This window comes from Mustelus asterias, chromosome 6, assembly GCF_964213995.1.
Source record: "Mustelus asterias chromosome 6, sMusAst1.hap1.1, whole genome shotgun sequence".
Taxonomy (NCBI): domain Eukaryota; kingdom Metazoa; phylum Chordata; class Chondrichthyes; order Carcharhiniformes; family Triakidae; genus Mustelus; species Mustelus asterias.
In genome coordinates, this window is record NC_135806.1 from 138,893,298 (window position 1) to 138,912,088 (window position 18,791).

The 18,791-nt window shown below is 43.7% G+C and overlaps 1 protein-coding gene across 2 annotated transcripts in view; it reads left to right on the top strand.

Annotated features, from left to right (window-relative positions):
* The window catches only part of LOC144495176 (HAUS augmin-like complex subunit 3), a 156,449-nt gene that overhangs the window by 108,632 nt on the left and 29,026 nt on the right, over positions 1-18,791 (top strand). For both annotated transcript variants that reach the window (XM_078215193.1, XM_078215195.1), the window contains 3 exons: positions 5,385-5,584; positions 16,582-16,694; positions 18,402-18,547. In XM_078215193.1, the coding sequence (XP_078071319.1) occupies positions 5,385-5,584; positions 16,582-16,694; positions 18,402-18,547 (459 nt within the window). The remainder of the gene's footprint in view (positions 1-5,384; positions 5,585-16,581; positions 16,695-18,401; positions 18,548-18,791) is intronic.

Genomic DNA, 18,791 nt, shown 5'->3' on the forward strand with positions numbered 1-18,791 from the left:
TAGTGTGTGTTTTTAATTACATCAATTAATGGCTGGGAAATTGAGTGGTAGGTGACAGAAAGTAGGGATAATGGGTAGGTGCTCAAATTGGCAGGATGTGACTAGTGGTGTCCCAAAAGGACCTGCGTTGGGGCTTCAATTTTTCACGTTATTTATTAACGACTTGGATAATGGCCTAGAAAGTTATATATTTAAATTTGCTGATGACAAAAAGTTAGGTGGCATTGTAGACAGTGTAGATGATAGCATAAAATTACAAAGGGATACTTTGGTTTGATTTGGTTTATTATTGTCACGTGTATTAGTTTACAGATGACCCTTTGTCAAAGCTATAAGGCATAGAAAGTGGAAAATATTTATACTGCAGGGTGAGGGAATGAAAGATGGGTCATAGCCACAGAAACCAGGGGAAAAGACTGATAATGGCAGCTCATAGAGAGAATAAAGGGTGTGATTTGGGGGGGGGGGGGGGGGGGGGATGGATGGGACAGTGGTAAAATTTAGAAAAAGGGAAGCAAAGGGGGAGAAAAGGGAAGGGGGATAAAGAAGAGGGAAAGACTGGGGGGAAGAAAGATGAAGAAAGACAATAAAGAAATAAAAGGAAGAGAACAGTAAAAAATTAAATAAAATAGAATGAAAACAAAGGGTCTTTGACAAAGGGTCGTCTGGACTCGAAACGTCAGCTCTTTTCTCTCCTTACAGATGCTCCAGGCCTGCTGAGATTTTCCAGCGTTTTCTCTTTTGGTTTCAGATTCCAGCATCTGCAGTAATTTGCTTTTTTTCACCAGAACATTAGCTGAGTTTCTGGATTAATAGCCTAGTGACAATATCACTGGGCCATCGCCTCCCCACTGCTAGTAGAATCATTAATTCATTTATTCTGTCAAAAACCTCCATAATTCTGAATACCTCTCCCCTTAACATTTTCAAAAGAGCTTCTCCAGTCTTTCCACATAATAGAAGCTCTTCAAGCCTGGTGCTATTCCTGTAAGCCTCCTCTGTGGCCTCTCGAACTGATGTTCTCAGTGAGGATTCAGAGGAATGGCACGGCACTAATCTGAATATCTCAAATATCTGGTGAACATAAACTTTTTTTTATTTCTCCACAGAGGATTGTCACGTATGCACCTCAGTCCAACAGTGTCTCGATTTTAAAATTCTCACCTACATGTTTAAATCCCTCCAGCTTCACCCCTCCCTATCTCTGTAACCTGCTTCAGTCCTATAACCCTTTGAGAGTCCTGGCCACCTCCAGTTTAGGCTTCAAAACAAACTACTGCGGATGCTGGAATCTGAAACAAAATCATAAAATGCTAGAAAATCTCAGCAGGTCTGACAGCATCTGTGGATCTGTGGATAGAGAATAGAGCCAAAGTTCTGAGACTGGATGACCTTTCATCAGAGCTCTGACAAAGGGTCATCCAGTCTCGAAACGTTGGCTCTATTCTCTCTCCACAGATGCTGTCAGACCTGCTGAGATTTTCCAGCATTTCTAATTTAGGCTTCTTGCGTTCTCTGATTTTAATCACTTCACCATTGGTGGCCATGCCCTCAGTTGTCTCAGCACTAAGCTCTGGTATTCCCTCCCTAAATCTCTCAGCCTCTCTACTTTGCCTCCCAGCTTTAAGACATTCCTTAAGATGTGCCCCTTTGACCAAAGTGCATTGAAACATTGGAACAGGCTGAGATTAGAGTGAGCAGGATGATTCCAAGCATCAGGAGACTGATGATGAGGAATTGCTGAAGATGACTTTCAATGGAATAGAAGGCTGAAGAAAGACATGGTACTGGTCTTCAAAAAAATAACCAAAGATGTTGCTGAGGTGGAAGTAAATACAATATTTAACAGACAATGGCATAAGGGGACAACATTCAGCAGCCTTGAGCAAGATAAGTTCCTACAGGAGAATGGATTTCCAGAATGAGAATTGGTTCACGGAAATTGGCATTTTGAAATCAGTTGGACTAATTGCTATTGTGCAGATGGACTTGGGTATCAGAGAGTTATCACATTTTCAGAGAGTTAGGGGGTAAGGTTCTATATGATCTTTAAAGTAGTTGAACATCAGGTGGTATGGCTGGGAAGTACACAGTAGGATAATTATATGGGCGTAGATAGAGCAACTTTCTTGAGACAAAGTGCCATTTTCTTAGAACCATAGAACCATAGAAAATTACTGCTCAGAAACAGGCCTTTTGGCCCTTCTTGTCTGTGCCGAACCATTTTTTGCCGAGTCCCACTGACCTGCACTTGGACCATATCCCCATATCCCTCATGGATGAGAGGGGTGTGGAGGGATATGGGGTAAACCTTATTTACATCCTTCCTGTAACTAGGTAACCAAAACTGTACACAATACTCCAAATTCGGCCTCACCAATGCCTTATATAACCTTACCATAACACTCCAACTTTTATACTCGATACTCCGATTTATAAAGGCCAATGTACCAAAGGCACACTTTACGACCCTATCCACCTGTGACGTCACTTTTAGGGAATTTTGTACCTGTATTCCCAGATCCCTCTGTTCAACTGCACTCTTCAGAGTCCTACCATTTACCCTGTACGTTCTACTTTGGTTTGTCCTTCCAATGTGCAATATCTCACACTTGTCTGCGTTAAATTCCATTTGCCATTTTTCAGCCCATTTTTCTAGTTGGTCCAAATCCCTCGGCAAGCTTTGAAAACCTTCCTCACTGTCCACTACACCTCCAATCTTTGTATCATCAGCAAACTTGCTGATCCAATTGACCACATTATCATCCAGATCATTGATATAGATGACAAACAACAATGGACCCAACACCGATCCCTGCGGCACACCACGAGCCACAGGCCTCCACTCAGAGAAGCAATCCTCCACAACCACTCTCTGGCTTCTTCCATTGAGCCAGTGTCTAATCCAATTTACTACCTCCTCATGTATACCTAGCGATTGAACCTTCTTAACTAACCTCCCATGAGGGACCTTGTCAAAGGCCTTGCTGAAATCCAGGTAGACAACATCCACCGCCTTCCCTTCATCCACTTTCCTGGTAACCTCCTCGAAAAACTCTAATAGATTGGTCAAACATGACCTACCACGAACAAAGCCATGTTGACTCTCCCTAATAAGTCCCTGTCTATCCAAATATTTGTAGATCCTATCCCTTATCACACCTTCCAATAACTTGCCCGCCACCGACGTCAAACTTACTGGCCTAAAATTTCCCGGATTTCTTTTGGAACCTTTTTTAAACAACGGAACAACATGAGCCACCCTCCAATCATCCGGCACCTCCCCCGTGAATGCTGACATTTTAAATATGTCTGCCAGGGCCCTTGCAAGTTCAACACTAGCTTCCCTCAAGGTCCGTGGGAATACCCTGTCCGGTCCTGGGGATTTATCCACTCTGATTTGCCTCAAGACAGCGAGCACCTCCTCCCCTTTAATCTGTAAAGGTTCCATGACCTCCCTACCTGTTTGCCCTATTTCCGTAGACTCCATGCCCGTTTCCTCAGTAAATACGGATGCAAAAAAAAACCATTTAGTATCTCCCCCATCTCTTTTGGTTCCATACACAGTCTACCACTCTGGTCTTCAAGAGGACCAATTTTATCCCTCACTATCCTTTTGCTCCTAACATACCTATAGAAGCTCTTTGGATTTTCCTTCACTCTGTCTGCCAAGGCAACCTCATGTCTTCTTTTAGCCCTCCTGATTTCCCTCTTAAGTAGCTTCTTGCACTTTTTATACTCCTCGAGCATCTGATCTGTTCCTTGCTGCCTGTACATTTCATACAACTCTCTCTTCCTCTTAATCAGTGTTACAATCTCCCTCGAGAACCAAGGTTCCTTATTCCTATTTACTTTGCCTTTAATCCTGACAGGAACATACAAACTCTGCACTCTCAAAATTTCTCCTTTGAAGGCCTCCCACTTTCCATTTACATCCTTACCAGAGAACAGCCTGTGCCAATCCACACTTCCCAGATCCCTTCTCATTTCATCAAATTTGGCCTTTTTCCAGTTCAGAACTTCAACCCGAGGACCAGATCTATCCTTATCCATGATCAGGTTGAAACTAATGGCATTATGATCACTGGATCCAAAATGTTCCCTCACACTCACATCCATCACCTGCCCTAACTCATTCCCCAATAGGAGATCCAATATCGCATCCTCTCTAGTTGGCACCTCTATATACTGATGTAGAAAATTCTCCTGAACACATTTTACAAACTCTACCGCGTCTAAACCTTTAACAGTATGCGAGTCCCAATCTATATGTGGAAAATTAAAATCCCCTACTATCACAACTTTGTGTTTCTTGCAGTTGTCAGCTATCTCTCCGCTGATTTGCTCCTCCAATTCTCGCTGACTATTGGGTGGTCTATAATACAAGCCCATTAATGTGGTCATACCTTTCCTGTTTCTCAGCTCCACCCATAGGGCCTCTGTAGACAAGCTCCCTAATCTATCCTGCCTGAGTACCGCTGTAACATTTTCCCTGACCAACAATGCCACTCCCCCACCTTTTATCCCTCTGCCTCTATCCCGCCTGAAACATTGGAACCCTGGAACATTGAGCTGCCAGTCCTGCCCCTCCTGTAGCCAAGTTTCACTAATGGCTATAATGTCATATTTCCATGTGTCTATCCACGCCTTCAGCTCATCTGCCTTCCCCACAATACTCCTGGCATTGAAATAGACACACCTCAAAAGATTATTTCCACCACACTCTACCCTTCCATTTGTGATTTTGCTTGAACTAACCTGTCTTTTTACCCCTGCTCCACTCTCTGCTCTGGCACTCTGGTTCCCATCCCCCTGCAAATCTAGTTTAAACGCTCCCCAATAACACTAGCAAATCTCCCTGCAAGTATATTGGTCCCCTTGTAGTTTAGGTGTAACCCGTCTCTCTTGTACAGGTCCCACCTGCCCCAGAAGAGGTCCCAATGATCCAAGAATTGGAAACCCTGCCCCCTGCACCAGTTCCTCAGCCACGTGTTCATCTGCCCAAGCATCCTACTCCTGCCCTCACTGGCATGTGGCTCAGGTAGCAATCCTGATATTACCACCCTCGGGGTCCTGCTTTTTAACTTCCTTCCAAGCTCTTTGTACTCACTCTTTAGGACCTCCTCACTCTTCCTTCCTACGTCATTTGTACCGATGTGTACCACGACATCTGGCTGATCACCTTCCCACTTTAGAATGCTGTGCACGCGATCAGAGACATCGCTGACCTTGGCACCTGGGAGGCAACAAACCATGCGGGAGTCTCTGTCCCGACCACAGAACCTCCTGTCCGTACCTCTGACCATGTTTTGGATTTTCTTTATGTAAGCAAACATTTAAGGTGTATCCATAAACAACTCACTTCACTGTTTTGTCCTCCGCAGGAGTCTACCTCTTTGGTCAGTGGTTTCCTTGTGTTGCTAATGAATCAGTTGGATGGCCCACACTCTATCACGCGTACTGAAAGATCGGCTATAGAAAATATCCTTCACAAATCAGACACAGCTAGCAGGTACTTCCACCTAAAACTGAAGCAGAATCCCACCTGGTTGCAACAAGGGCAAAGCTACAGGGAATTTACCAGGTGAGAACGGACATAAATTTAGGATGAATTTAAGAGTTCTCTGCACAAGAGCCTTTGTGAGTGAGGAATGTATTTTGGGAATTCAGGCAGTCTGGTAGATGCCAGTGTTGTAGCTGTTTGACTAGGGGAGCATAAGTCTTCAGTATTTGTTCTGGAATTCTGGAGCACAAGTCTTCAATACTATTGCTGGAATATTGTCAGGGCCCATAGCCTTTGCAATATCCAGTGTCTTCAGCTGTTTCTTGATAGTACAAGGAGTGAATTGGATTGGCTGAAGACTAACATCTGTGATGCTGGGACCTCAGGAGGAGGCTGAGATGGATCATCCACTCTGCACTTCTGGATGAATCTAGTTGCAAGCACCTTGAGCAGAATTTTCTCATGTCCCTGCCGGCAGGTTCAGTAGTGGATGTGGAGGGGAGAATTCAACAGGAAATCAGTTTCATACCAGTATGAATTTTACGTGGGATCTTCCGCTGGTGCCCACCATGATGGATCAGGAAACCCGCAGGAGGCCGGCAGTGAAACTGAATTACATCCCGCTAATAGGATGCAGATGAAGTCCAGACCAGAATTTTCCCCCCGTCCACCCCCTTCTCCACACTCCCGATTCCCCACACCAGCAGAAAAACACATCTGGAACAATGTGCCATGTAGGAGTTGGGACTCACCTACACAATGCCTGGGTCTGTGTCTGGAGTTCGCGATGGAGGCTGCCAGAAACCCTAGAACATCACTGCAGTGGGTGGGGGGAGCATCTATCAGGTGGATCTTGTAGCTTCAAAGAGATCATCCAGCCTAAGAATGTTCCTGGGTATGTATCTTCTTTTTTCTCAGAGGTAATTCTTCTTTCTTCAATGGTGGTTCATTGGTGTTGATTGTCTTTTCAATATGGCACCCAGATATACTGCCGGGACTCGCGCTATCATGCCCGCTCTTCCATGGAATATGATGCGAAACCCCCAGTGCATAATTAATGAGGTCAGGGTCGGAATATATGGTGTGGTTTTCCGCTGACCTCTGCAGTGGGAAATACGCATTGTTTCTGGCCCCGCCACGGGACTCAGTCGCAGATGGGAGAATTCCATCCTTGTTTTTTGCACTAGCGTGCTGGGCTCTTCCACTGTTGAGGACTTTTTTCTTTGTTCTCTCATGGAATGTGGCATTGCTGGCACAGCCAGCACTTGTTGTCTGTTCCTCATTGTCCTTGAACTGAGTGACTTGCTAGGCCATTTCAGAGAAGAGTTCAGAGTCAACTACATTGTTGTGGATCCGGAGTCACATGTAGGCCAGACCGGGTAAGGATGGCAGATTTCCTTCCCTAAAGGACATCAATGAACCAGATGCGTTTTTAAAAGACAATCAATGATATTTTTATGGTTACTATCATTGAGACTAACTTTAAATTCAAGATTTTATTAAGCAAATTTAAATTGTACCCAAATTTGAATTTGGGGGCTTATGGATTACAGTTGAGTGACATTACCACTATGCCACTATAGATAGGGGTATAATGTGGAGATTCCCCCTCCAGCTAGTTCTTTAATCATCCACCACCATTCATGCCTAGATGTGGCAGGACTGCAGAGATCTTCTGGGATAAATTGCACTGTTTAGTATACATGTAGTCCGGTGTTGTATTTTCAGCAAGTAGAATGGTGAAGAAAGCTCATGGACTGAATGACCTACTCCCGCTGCTATTTCTTCTTATAGCATCAAAGTTGCCCCATTTTGTAAAGACATTGCATTACAATTGAATGAGGTTCCTTCAGCAGCATCAGCTTAGAAGCTTAGAAGGTACAGACTGCAACTGAAGAAATAGATCAGGATGATGAAAACAGTCATATGTATTGATTGCATTTAAAATGCATTTTAAATAGCAAAATTAGCACAAATTCTTTCTATTTAAAAAAAAATCCATTCTGTACATAATGGAATGCAATCAAGAAGTTATCCTGCAAATATATTGTTGGGGAAAAAGTTGAATGCCTTACTTTAACTTTGTAATTGTAGAAATAATGAATCAGTTTGTGTTCGTGGTACAATGAAACATATTTCACATTTTAAAATTTAGAACAGTGGATATTTAATGTTTCATAACAGACGTTTTAGGCCTGATCTTTACTCGTGAGAAGTTTACTTATTAGTGTCGCAAGGAGGCTTACATTAACACTGGAATTAAGTTACTGTGAAAATCCCTAGAGTGCCAAGGTGGGTTGGTCAGAAGCCCCACCTCGGTTCTCTGAGACTTCGTCCCAGTTGTTATAAAATCTGTTGGGCCCTCTAGCCTTCACACCTCACACACCCTCCACTCCCCACACACTCTCCATGTCCCTAGGCCACCTCTATGCTCTCCATGGCTCTTCCATGCCTTCCATGGGCTGATAAGTGACAAGTAACATTGCGTGCACACAAGTGTCAGGCAGTGACCATCACCAACAAAAGAGAATCTAACCATCTCCATTTGACATTCAATGATAATACCATCCATGAATCCCCGAATAACAATATCCTGGGGGTTATCATTACCCACAAACTGAACTGGACTAACTGTATAAGTACTGTGGCTGCAAGAGCAGATCAGAGGCTGGGGATTTTGCAGCAAATAATTCACTTCCTGACTCCCCAAAACCTACCATCTACAAGGCACAATCCAGAGGGCGGGATTCTCTGGTTGTTCACGCCAGAGGGATTCTCCGAGTGCCAAATTCTCCATCCTCTCTGGCAGCGGCGACGGGGTGTGTGTGAACGGCTGGAGAATTCCAGCAAGGAGTGTGATGAAATACTCTCCACTTGCCTGAATGAGTACAGCTCCAAAAACAGTTAAGCACCCTCCAAACCCCTGACCTCCAGGAAGACAAGGGCAGAATTTGCATGGGAATACCATCGCCTACAAGTTCTGCTCAAAGCTACAAACCATCCTGACTTGAAAATATATCATCGTTCCTTCACTCGCTCGGTCAAAATCCTGAAACTCCCTTCCTAACAGCATTGACGGTGTACCTGCATCAGGTGGACTGCAGCGGTTCAAGAAGGTGGCTCACCACCATCTTCTGAAGAGCAGTTTTGGATTGTAAATAAATGCTGGCCTAGCCACCGATGACCATGTTCCACGAATGAATAAATTTACTTTAGGAGAGGCAGTGGTGAAGTGGTATTGTCACCGAGCTAGTATCCCACTACTTGCAGGCAGGTAGCCCTGCCACCCAATCCTGCCTCCGGATCCAAAAGAGAAAATGCTGGAAAATCTCAGCAGGTCTGGCAGCATCTGTAAGGAGAGAAAAGAGCTGACGTTTTGAGTCCAGATGACCCTTTGTCAAAACTTTGAGGGTCATCTGAACTCAAAACCTCAGCTCTTTTCTCTTCCTACAGATGCTGCCAGACCTGCTGAGATTTTCCATCATTTTCCCTTTTGGTTTCAGATTCCAGCATCTGCAGTAATTGCTTTTATCCTGCCTCCGGGTAAATGATCCAGTGCCAAAATGTAGCTGGGGAACCAACATGCCAAATTGCCTCACCCACCTGCTTCAGTGTTTGCCTCTTTAGAACATAGAACAGTACAGCACAGAACAGGCCCTTCGGCCCACTATGTTGTGCCGAGCTTTATCTGAAACCAAGATCAAGCTATCCCACTCCCTATCATCCTGGTGTGCTCCATGTGCCTATCCAATAACCGCTTAAATGTTCCTAAAGTGTCTGACTCCACTATCACTGCAGGCAGTCCATTCCACACCCCAACCACTCTCTGCGTAAAGAACCTACCTCTGATATCCTTCCTGTATCTCCCACCACGAACCCGATAGTTATGCCCCCTTGTAATAGCTCCATCCACCCGAGGAAATAGTCTTTGAACGTTCACTCTATCTATCCCCTTCATCATTTTATAAACCTCTATTAAGTCTCCCCTCAGCCTCCTCCGCTCCAGAGAGAACAGCCCTAGCTCCCTCAACCTTTCCTCATAAGACCTACCCTCCAAACCAGGCAGCATCCTGGTAAATCTCCTCTGCACTCTTTCCAGCACTTCCACATCCTTCTTATAGTGAGGTGACCAGAACTTCACACAATATTCCAAATGTGGTCTCACCAAGGTCCTGTACAGTTGCAGCATAACCCCACGGCTCTTAAACTCCAACCCCCTGTTAATAAAAGCTAACACACTATAGGCCTTCTTCACAGCTCTATCCACTTGAGTGGCAACCTTTAGAGATCTGTGGATATAGACCCCAAGATCTCTCTGTTCCTCCACAGTCTTCAGAACCCTACCTTTGACCCTGTAATCCACATTTAAATTAGTCCTACCAAAATGAATCACCTCACATTTATCAGGGTTAAACTCCATTTGCCATTTTTCAGCCCAGCTTTGCATCCTATCTATGTCTCTTTGCAGCCTACAACACCCCTCCACCTCATCCACTACTCCACCAATCTTGGTGTCATCAGCAAATTTACTGATCCACCCTTCAGCCCCCTCCTCTAAGTCATTAATAAAAATCACAAAGAGCAGAGGACCAAGCACTGATCCCTGTGGCACTCCGCTAGCAACCTGCCTCCAATCCGAAAATTTTCCATCCACCACCACCCTCTGTCTTTGATCAGACAGCCAGTTACCTATCCAATCGGCCAACTTTCCCTCTATCCCACACCTCCTCACTTTCATCATAAGCCGACCATGGGGGACCTTATCAAACGCCTGACTAAAATCCATGTATATGACATCAACTGCCCTACCTTCATCAACACACTTAGTTACCTCCTCAAAAAATTCTATCAAATTTGTGAGGCACGACTTGCCCTTCACGAATCCGTGCTGACTATCCCGGATTAATCCGCATCTTTCTAAATGGTCGTAAATCCCATCTCTAAGGACCTTTTCCATCAATTTACCAACCATTTATCAGGGGCTAATAGTTATACCCAAGCCTTGTCCCCATGCGCTTTGTCGGATCTCTGTTCTCTGTACATCCAAAGGGTTTTGGAATGGCATCCCTCTCATTGACCTCTGATGTGTGGCTTCAAACCCTACTGCCATGCAAGGCTTTATTTTCCCTTACTCCTGGTCCAATTCTCCTTCCCTTTGGTACTTTGGTCACCTACTGCCAAATACCAATCTCCTTTCCCTTCCAGCTATTACTCAATGCATCTGTACTTTCTCAAGTCATGGAATCTACTTCCAAATCTCAAATTATGCATCACCTTGAAAGCTCTAGCCCAATGCTTGATTGTCAGAATGGTTTGTTAGAATTCCATTGGTGACCTTGCTGCCTGTGCTCGCGAATGCTTTGTTGAATCTTCTATCACTCGAAAGATTTTAACAGGATCTGGCGGTTCTTTACAATCAAATGCTTTACCACCAAAGCTATCTTCTAACCAGCTTTCTGACGGTTATTGTATCAGTGCTGAGGCTAATGCTCACTCTCAGATTCTCTTTCTCAATTAACCTTGGGGTTCCCCAGCGGCTTGGTCCTCTCTCTCCATTCTGTTCTTTCTGCATATTAAAGGAGTCGTTCACTTAATCCAGCCCAAGTTGCTCTTTTGCTGAAAATCTGCACTCATCAGCTTCTTTTCGCGTGCATGCCCTCAGGGCACATCACCTTCATTCCTCACACAGTGCAATGGCTGATTCACTACACCCCCAACTTCACTCTGTACTTTGATGGATTAATGACTAATTCTTTTTAAATGATTGATTCTTAAGAGATTGCTTCATGGCAAGTCTCCCTTTTTGAGTGACTCAGACAGTGAACAACATTGTTCTCATGATGGATGATTATTACATTGTATGAGGATAATTACACCATTGAAGAATTCACGCCTGAATGTTAACATAAACATATAACATCCTGAAGGGACTGGATATGCGGAAGGATGTTTGTGGGGCAGTCTCGAACTAGGGGGACACAGTTTAAAAATTAGGGGTCTCCCATTTAAGACTGAAATTAGGAGATTTTTTTTCTCTCAGAGGGTTGTTAATCAGTAGAATTCTCTTCCCCAGAGAGGAGTGGAGGCTGGATCATTGAATATATCCAAGACTTGGTTAGATTTTTGATTGATAAGGGAGTCAAAGGTTATGAGGAAAGTGGAGTTGAGGCCACAATCAGCTCATGATCTTATTGAATGGTGGAGCAGGGGATTGAGGAACTGAATGTCCTACACCTGCTCCTGATTCTTGTGTCTTGTATAAGCTGAATGGGTAAACGACCCCTCCGGATACAACTGTTTCTCAGATTGGCCATTCCACATACTATTTCTCTTTAGGCATACTCGGCATATCTTGTGTTACTTTCTTGCTCAATTACATTAGCATGGTGACTTCTCTTGCAGAATTGTAGCCTCTGCATGTAGAGACCTGTGAAGTATTGACCCTAAGTCAAGAATTCAGCATCAGCTGGGAGGTGACACTACTGACATTACATTCTCTCATTAAGACTGACCCGTATTCTATTGAGCTAACTGACCTTAAAATATTTTGCCAATGCTAAATCCTAACATTTTCTTGCCAGATTAAATAATTTGAGGTGCTTTAGTAATTTACATCTTTTCTTTGGATCGTTGCCTTTTTCTATGTACTTTCATGAATCATCTTGTGAGATATGATAGCACCAGATATTCTATCGTCACTGAAACAATTTTATTCTTTTGACTAAAGTGAACAGTAACTGATCAGAGATATGAAGTGACTGTTTTGGTTTGGAAGCACTCTTGCCTCTAAGTCATAAGGCTATGTGTTGAGTTCATAACCTTGGTTAATAATTTTTCCATCTGGTGAGATATTAAAGTAATGTTCTTCCTGTGTGGGAAAAATAAATGCTCTCTATATTTTTTCAATATGATGAGCTCTATCTGTCGTTTTCATTCATGGGATGTGGGTATCGTTGGATAGGCCAACATTTATTGCCCATCCCTAATTAGCCTTGAGAAGCTAATGGTGAGCCGCTTCCTGAACCGCTGCAAGCCATGTGGTGTAGGTCCACCCACTGTGCTGTAAGGAAGGGAGTTCCAGGATTTTAACCCAGCGACAGTGAAGGAGTGGTGATGGTGTGCGGTTTGCTGGTTTTCCCATGCTTCTGCTGCCCTTGTCCTAAATAATATAGGTGGCAGGTTTGGAAGGTACTGTCAAAGGAACCTTGGCAAATTGTTGCAATGCATTTTGTATATAGCACACATTGTTGCTACTGTGTGTTGGTGGTGGAGGGAGTTATTACGATCTCAGTTGAAATTAATACTGGACAAGTCAGATCCCAGAGTGAAACTTGGGTTGATAGATCCTAACCTTTTTTTTTAGAAACTGTGGAGGAAAGTTAGTGAACAAATTCACATGAGTCTGCTGATGAACTTTCACACAAATAATGAAACATTTACTAAACAAGAAAAAATGAACTATATTACATCAGACAAAGAGGCTGGGGAAATCTCAATATAAACACACAAAGATTATTCAAATATTTGCCATTCCTTCAGCCCAGCAATATCTTTACAGAGACATACAAATTCAGAAAGATAAAACAATCCACAATATACATTTGGTGTTGTTTCAATTCCCACACCTTATGGTGCAGAAGGCAGATTTTCATCTGTTCCCATAGCAATGCTTCTCCCTGGAACAGATCACTAGCCTGTTGCCAGAGGTTTATAGTTTGAGGGGCGCCTCTCTGCATCAATCATTGGCTGACCAGGAGTCTCTCCCACTCTTACTGCCTGCTACTGGCACGTTGGAAGGATTGTGCAGGTTGATACTCAACCAGTTGGCCACATTATGAACACATCTTCCTTGGGCATCAGGTCTTGGGGTCGGAGCTTCTGGCTCAGAGGCTGGGACACAACCCAATGTGCCACAAGACCCCCTTCTACAATATCTATCTTATACTCTAATATTCAGGGTAAGTATGAGGTACATGTGAATTAACAGGTGAACTGTGGTTAGACAAACCACACAGATGACAGATGCGACCAAAGCAGATTCCATGGATTTCTCAACAACCCATCTCAACAATTATCACATTGTGAGCCAAGCAGACTCGCTGAAACTTTGTATTTCTCACAGAGGTTTTCAATTTCCACATTTGAAGAACCCACCTTGGAATTTTCTCCTGAAGTCGTTCCCACTCAGAGAGCTGGAACAAGGGTCCACATCACAGGGTTTCAATCTTGCCTTCTGTGATTCCTTTTCCCTAAATCTTTGAATACACTCAAGTTTTGCACTTCAAGAACCATTTCAGATCCACATCCATACCAAGTAGAACACCACTGCTGCAACAAACTGACAGTAAGGAGTCACCAAACTTCAGCTGCCTCCTTGGATCTTCAGGGGTCCTTTCAAGTTGCTTCGTCTCAAGTCTGCTACTTGCAGCTCTCTCTTTAACTCAGAGCCTAATGCTTTGTTTCTTTCCATTTAACTTGTCTTTGGGAACTTCTTACTGATTCCTGCCATTATTTTACTTCTTTCAGAGTCATAGAGTCAGTGAGGTTTACAGCATGGAAACAGGCCCTTCGGCTCAACTTGTCCATACCGCCCAGTTTTTACCATTAAAACTGCCCGCATTTGGCCAATATCCCTCTATACCAATCTTACCCATGTAACTGTCTAAATGCTTTTTAAAAGACAAAATTGTACCCGCCTCTACTACTGCTTCTGACAACTCGTTCCAGACACTCACCACCCTCTGTGTGAAAAAATTGCCCTTCTGAACCCTTTTGTATCTCTCCCCTCTCACTTTAAATCTTTGCCCTCTAGTTTTAGACTCCCCTACCTTTGGGAAAATATGTTGATTATCTAGCTGATCTATGCCCCTCATTATTTTATAGATCTCTATAAGATCACCCCAAAGCCTCCTATGCTCCAGAGAAAAAAGTCCCAGTCTATCCAGACTCTCCTTATAACTCAAAACCATCAAGTCCCAGTAGCATCCTAGTAAATCCTTTCTGCACCCTTTTTAGTTTAATAATGTCCTTTCTATAAGTTTATTTATTAGTCACAAGCAAAGCTTACATTAACATTGCAATGAAGTTACTATGAAATTCCCCTATAATAGGGTGATCAGAACTGTACACAATATTCCAAGTGTGACCTTACTAATGTCTTGTACAACTTCAACAAGAAGTCCCAACTCCTGTATTCAAAGTTCTGACCAATGTTCTGGGGCGGCATGGTGGCACAGTGGTTAGCACTGCTGCCTCACAACGCCAGGGACCTGCGTTCAATTCCTGGCTTGGGTCACTGTCTGTGTGGAGTTTGCACGTTCTTCCTGTGTCTGCATGGGTTTCCTTCGGGTGCTCCGGTTTCCTCCCACAGTCCAAAGATGTGCTGGTTAGATGCATTGGCCATGTTAAATTCTCCCTCAGTGTACCCGAACAGGCGCCGGAGTGTGGCGACTGGGGGATTTTCACAGTAACTTCATTACAGTGTTAATGTAAGCCTACTTGTGACTAATAAATAAATAAACTTTTTTAAACAATGAAACCAAGCATGTCAAATGCCTTCTTCACCACCCTGTCCACCTGTGACTCCACTTTCAAGGAGCTGTGAACCTGTACTCCTAGATCTCTTTGTTCTATAACTCTCCCCAATGCCCTACCATTAACTGAGTAAGACCTGTCCTGGTTCAATCTACCAAAATGCATCACCTCGCATTTGTCTATTTAATATTAAAGCTGCACATTTTTCAAGGATCAAAGTATTTAAGCCCATAGAGTCTGCAGATTTCTACCGAAGACATTGCCGAGCTGCAGCTATTTATCATTTAAGAATAGACATCATTTGTATTGTCCGCAATGTATGATATATTGGAGAGGAAATGACAGGTGAACTGAAATTGGGGTAGACTTGATCCAAAAATGTCAATATCACATCACAATGATTAAATGAATCCTGAATAGGACAATAGGAGGAAAAGAAACAGCTTACTTTAATGAAGGCCTGTCTACAAATGTTCATTTATCACACACCAGGCACGTCAGCATCTGCAAAAGATGTGACTTAATGCGATATGTACTCAGTGGTAAGCGGGTTTCAGCTCCCAGTCTTCTTCAGTATGTATATGGCATAATTGGACCAACAATGGTTGCAGCTGGAGTGATTCAGGCCTATTGGGGGCTGCAGCAACTTGACTAATGGCTGCAAGCCAATAACAAAATGTAGCTCTGTGAATTTAGTTGTAAATGCAGATGCAGTGGTAGCCGTTAGGATCCACAAAATGCCAATCTTCAGTGCTGTCAGTGCCCCCGCATTGATATTGCAAAGTATATCCAATGATGGCAGAACCGTGAACTCACTGTCCACAGCACTCCCTCATTGTAAAAGTGCATCTAGGCAACTAGGTGAAGATACTTAAGCGATGTCTGCCAGAGACATCAGTCAAGATCAAAATTAACAACAACTTACATTCGTATGGCAGATTTAACGTAGTGAAAAAACCTTAGACACTCCACAGGACTGTAATCAAATATTGGATAATGGAAGAGTGGTAGGTGTTCAAAGAGCTGGGTTTTATGGATTATCTTAAAGGAGAGAGGTAGATAAAAGGAGAGGCTTAGGGAGAGAATTCCTGAGCTTGGGACCCAGGCAGCTGAAGGCACAGCCACCGATAGTAATAAAGAAAGAAATAATAGTGCTTTTAATGATCACCAGACATCTCGAAGTGCTTTGCAGTTGCTGAAGAACTTTTGAAATATAGCCACTGTGATGGAGTGATTGAAATAAGGGATGCATACAACAGACCAGAATTGGAAGAGCACAGATATCTTGGAGGGTACATTCATCTCATTGTATGTATGCCTACTCTATGGAAGAGCTATCTAATTAATCTCACTCCCCTGTTCTTTCTCCAGAGTCTTGCATAAATCACACGGCTCCTTGTTGAGATTCCAGTGCCTTTATATTGTAGTAAACTGCATACAATTCATGTTTCACAGTAACATTGTTCTTATTGTTCAACCTTAATGAATAAAATGTTAATTACAGTGCAGAAAGTAGACACCCGTCTCTCTTTTATTATGTACAGGGTACTGCTGCTTGAAATATTGAATTGCCGAGGCTGCATTATTGCTTTCAAAGCCAAGGATCTGCTACGAGCTGTGCTCCACTACTGTACAGACAGTATATGCTGGAAACAAGGTACAGCCAACCGCAATGAGGGGGGTGTCCAATCTGTGGATGTTATGGAAATTGTGAAATACAGGATTGTGCACGACATTAACCTTCAAAGTGCGATTCAAAATGAAATATGAATGACTAATAAAAAAATATTGTTTTAAAACTTCACTGAGGTCACTGTGCTGCAGGAGGGCACTAATCGCTTCAGTAACTGCGGAGTTGCAAATTGTGCTGAACACTGCAATTATCAGCGAATATCAATCCCCACCTCTGAGCTTATGGCATTGAAAGCAGGGTCAGATCAGAGTTAAGGGGCACGGTATTGGAAAGTGTGGAGTTGAGAATTTGAGATGGGGGAAGGGGTGGGTAGGTGAGGGGGGGATAGGGGATGGCAAGAGGAGACAGAAGGCACCAGAGTGTCAGTAATAGACATACCCAACCCAAATTCAGCCATTTTCTGAGATCAGAATCCCCCCGCCCCCCCACCCCACACCCCCAATGAGCAGGATTTATGTGACCTCCCCGCTAAGTATGTTTTTGGCAGGGGGCATGTAACTTAGGTTAGGTGGCTTGTCCACGACTTTCCTGCCCACCACAGGCTGACACCCATTTTATGCTAGGTGGGCAAGCATCAAGCTCGGCCATCTGCCGGCCATGTTTAAATAAATAATTAAATGTCCATTAGGCTTATCATAGAAACCCTACAGTGCAGAAAGAGGCCATTTGGCCCATCGAGTCTGCACCGACCACAATCCCACCCAGGTCCTATCCCCATATCCCCACATATTTACCTGCTAATCCCTCTAACCTATGCATCCTGGGACACTAAGGGGCAATTTAGTGTGGCCAATTAACCTAACCTGCGCATCTTAACAAGCTCATTGACTTGAATAATACACTGCCCATGCCATAATATGGCTGGCATGGGCCGGCAGATGAAAATGGATGGGTTGCTTTTTATGGCCTCTGAGCACCGGGTGAACAGCCCCCCCCCTCCCCCCACAAATTCCCCAGGATGTTAGCCCGCGTCTGTCTGTGGCACTTGCCCTCCAAAGCATCCCCCCCCAACCCACCTCTGACCTCTCTCTGGGCATCAGGAACCCCCTCTGCTCTATAACCCTGAGATTTGCCTTCCTGGGCAGTCATCCATCTTGATCCCTCCATCCATCCTTGCTCCTTTCTGCTGAGCTGGGACTGCTGAACCGCCAGTCAGCCAGATTAACATGCAGCTCCTGAGGGTGAGACCGTCTCCCACTGAGGGATCCAACTCTCAACTACTTTAGCCTGACAGCACTGTGTATCGGCAATGGGGCATGCTTTCTCTGGGCATGTCAGCTTCTGGTCGACTTTATTTTGGGGTGTGCTGGGTGAGCGAGCAGTCTGCACCACCCCCCTCTTCCCCTACTGTCACAAAATACAGCCTTATATTTCAGAATGAAGAGCAAGTTGATGTATCTAGATGACAAGATAAAAGGATTGTACAAGCTGTGAAATGTTTTTTTTTTACCTAATTCCTAAGATTTCTAAATCTGTTTACTGATGAAGAGTTGCTAGATATTTCTTGCACAGATAGAATATTCTAGTTCACAAATCTGTCATGTTTATTTTTTTACGCCACAGAGTACATTGTTAATTTAGTCTTTGAATGTTCCATGAAGACTTTAAAAGGTTATGCCTTTGTAAGATTTTGCCGAAACCTTTAATGAAACATATTTTGTTCTGTTGCAGCCAGTGACTGGGAAATTCTAGACCCCAGGATTGCTGGATGGTTGTTGAACCCTAGTGACAATGCATCCAGCTTCAAGGCTTTGGTTCTTAAACACTGTGGGGAATCTTCAGCATTGGAATTGTTGGAGTCTGCGGGAAACACCAAGGTGGGCCTCAAATGCATGTAAAGTTCATCCAATCTTAACCTGTTTCAGATGATGCCGGATGGCTTGTCTGAAACCGCCAGAGTCTTTGGGAGAGGTGGGCAGCATTTATTATCCAAATTTATGGACAACACAAAATTGTGCAGCATCGTAGCGTTGAGGGCAGCATAAAACTACAACTGGATATTGATAGATTGGGTGAATGGGCCAAGCTGTGGCAAATAGATTTTAATATAAGTAAGTGTGA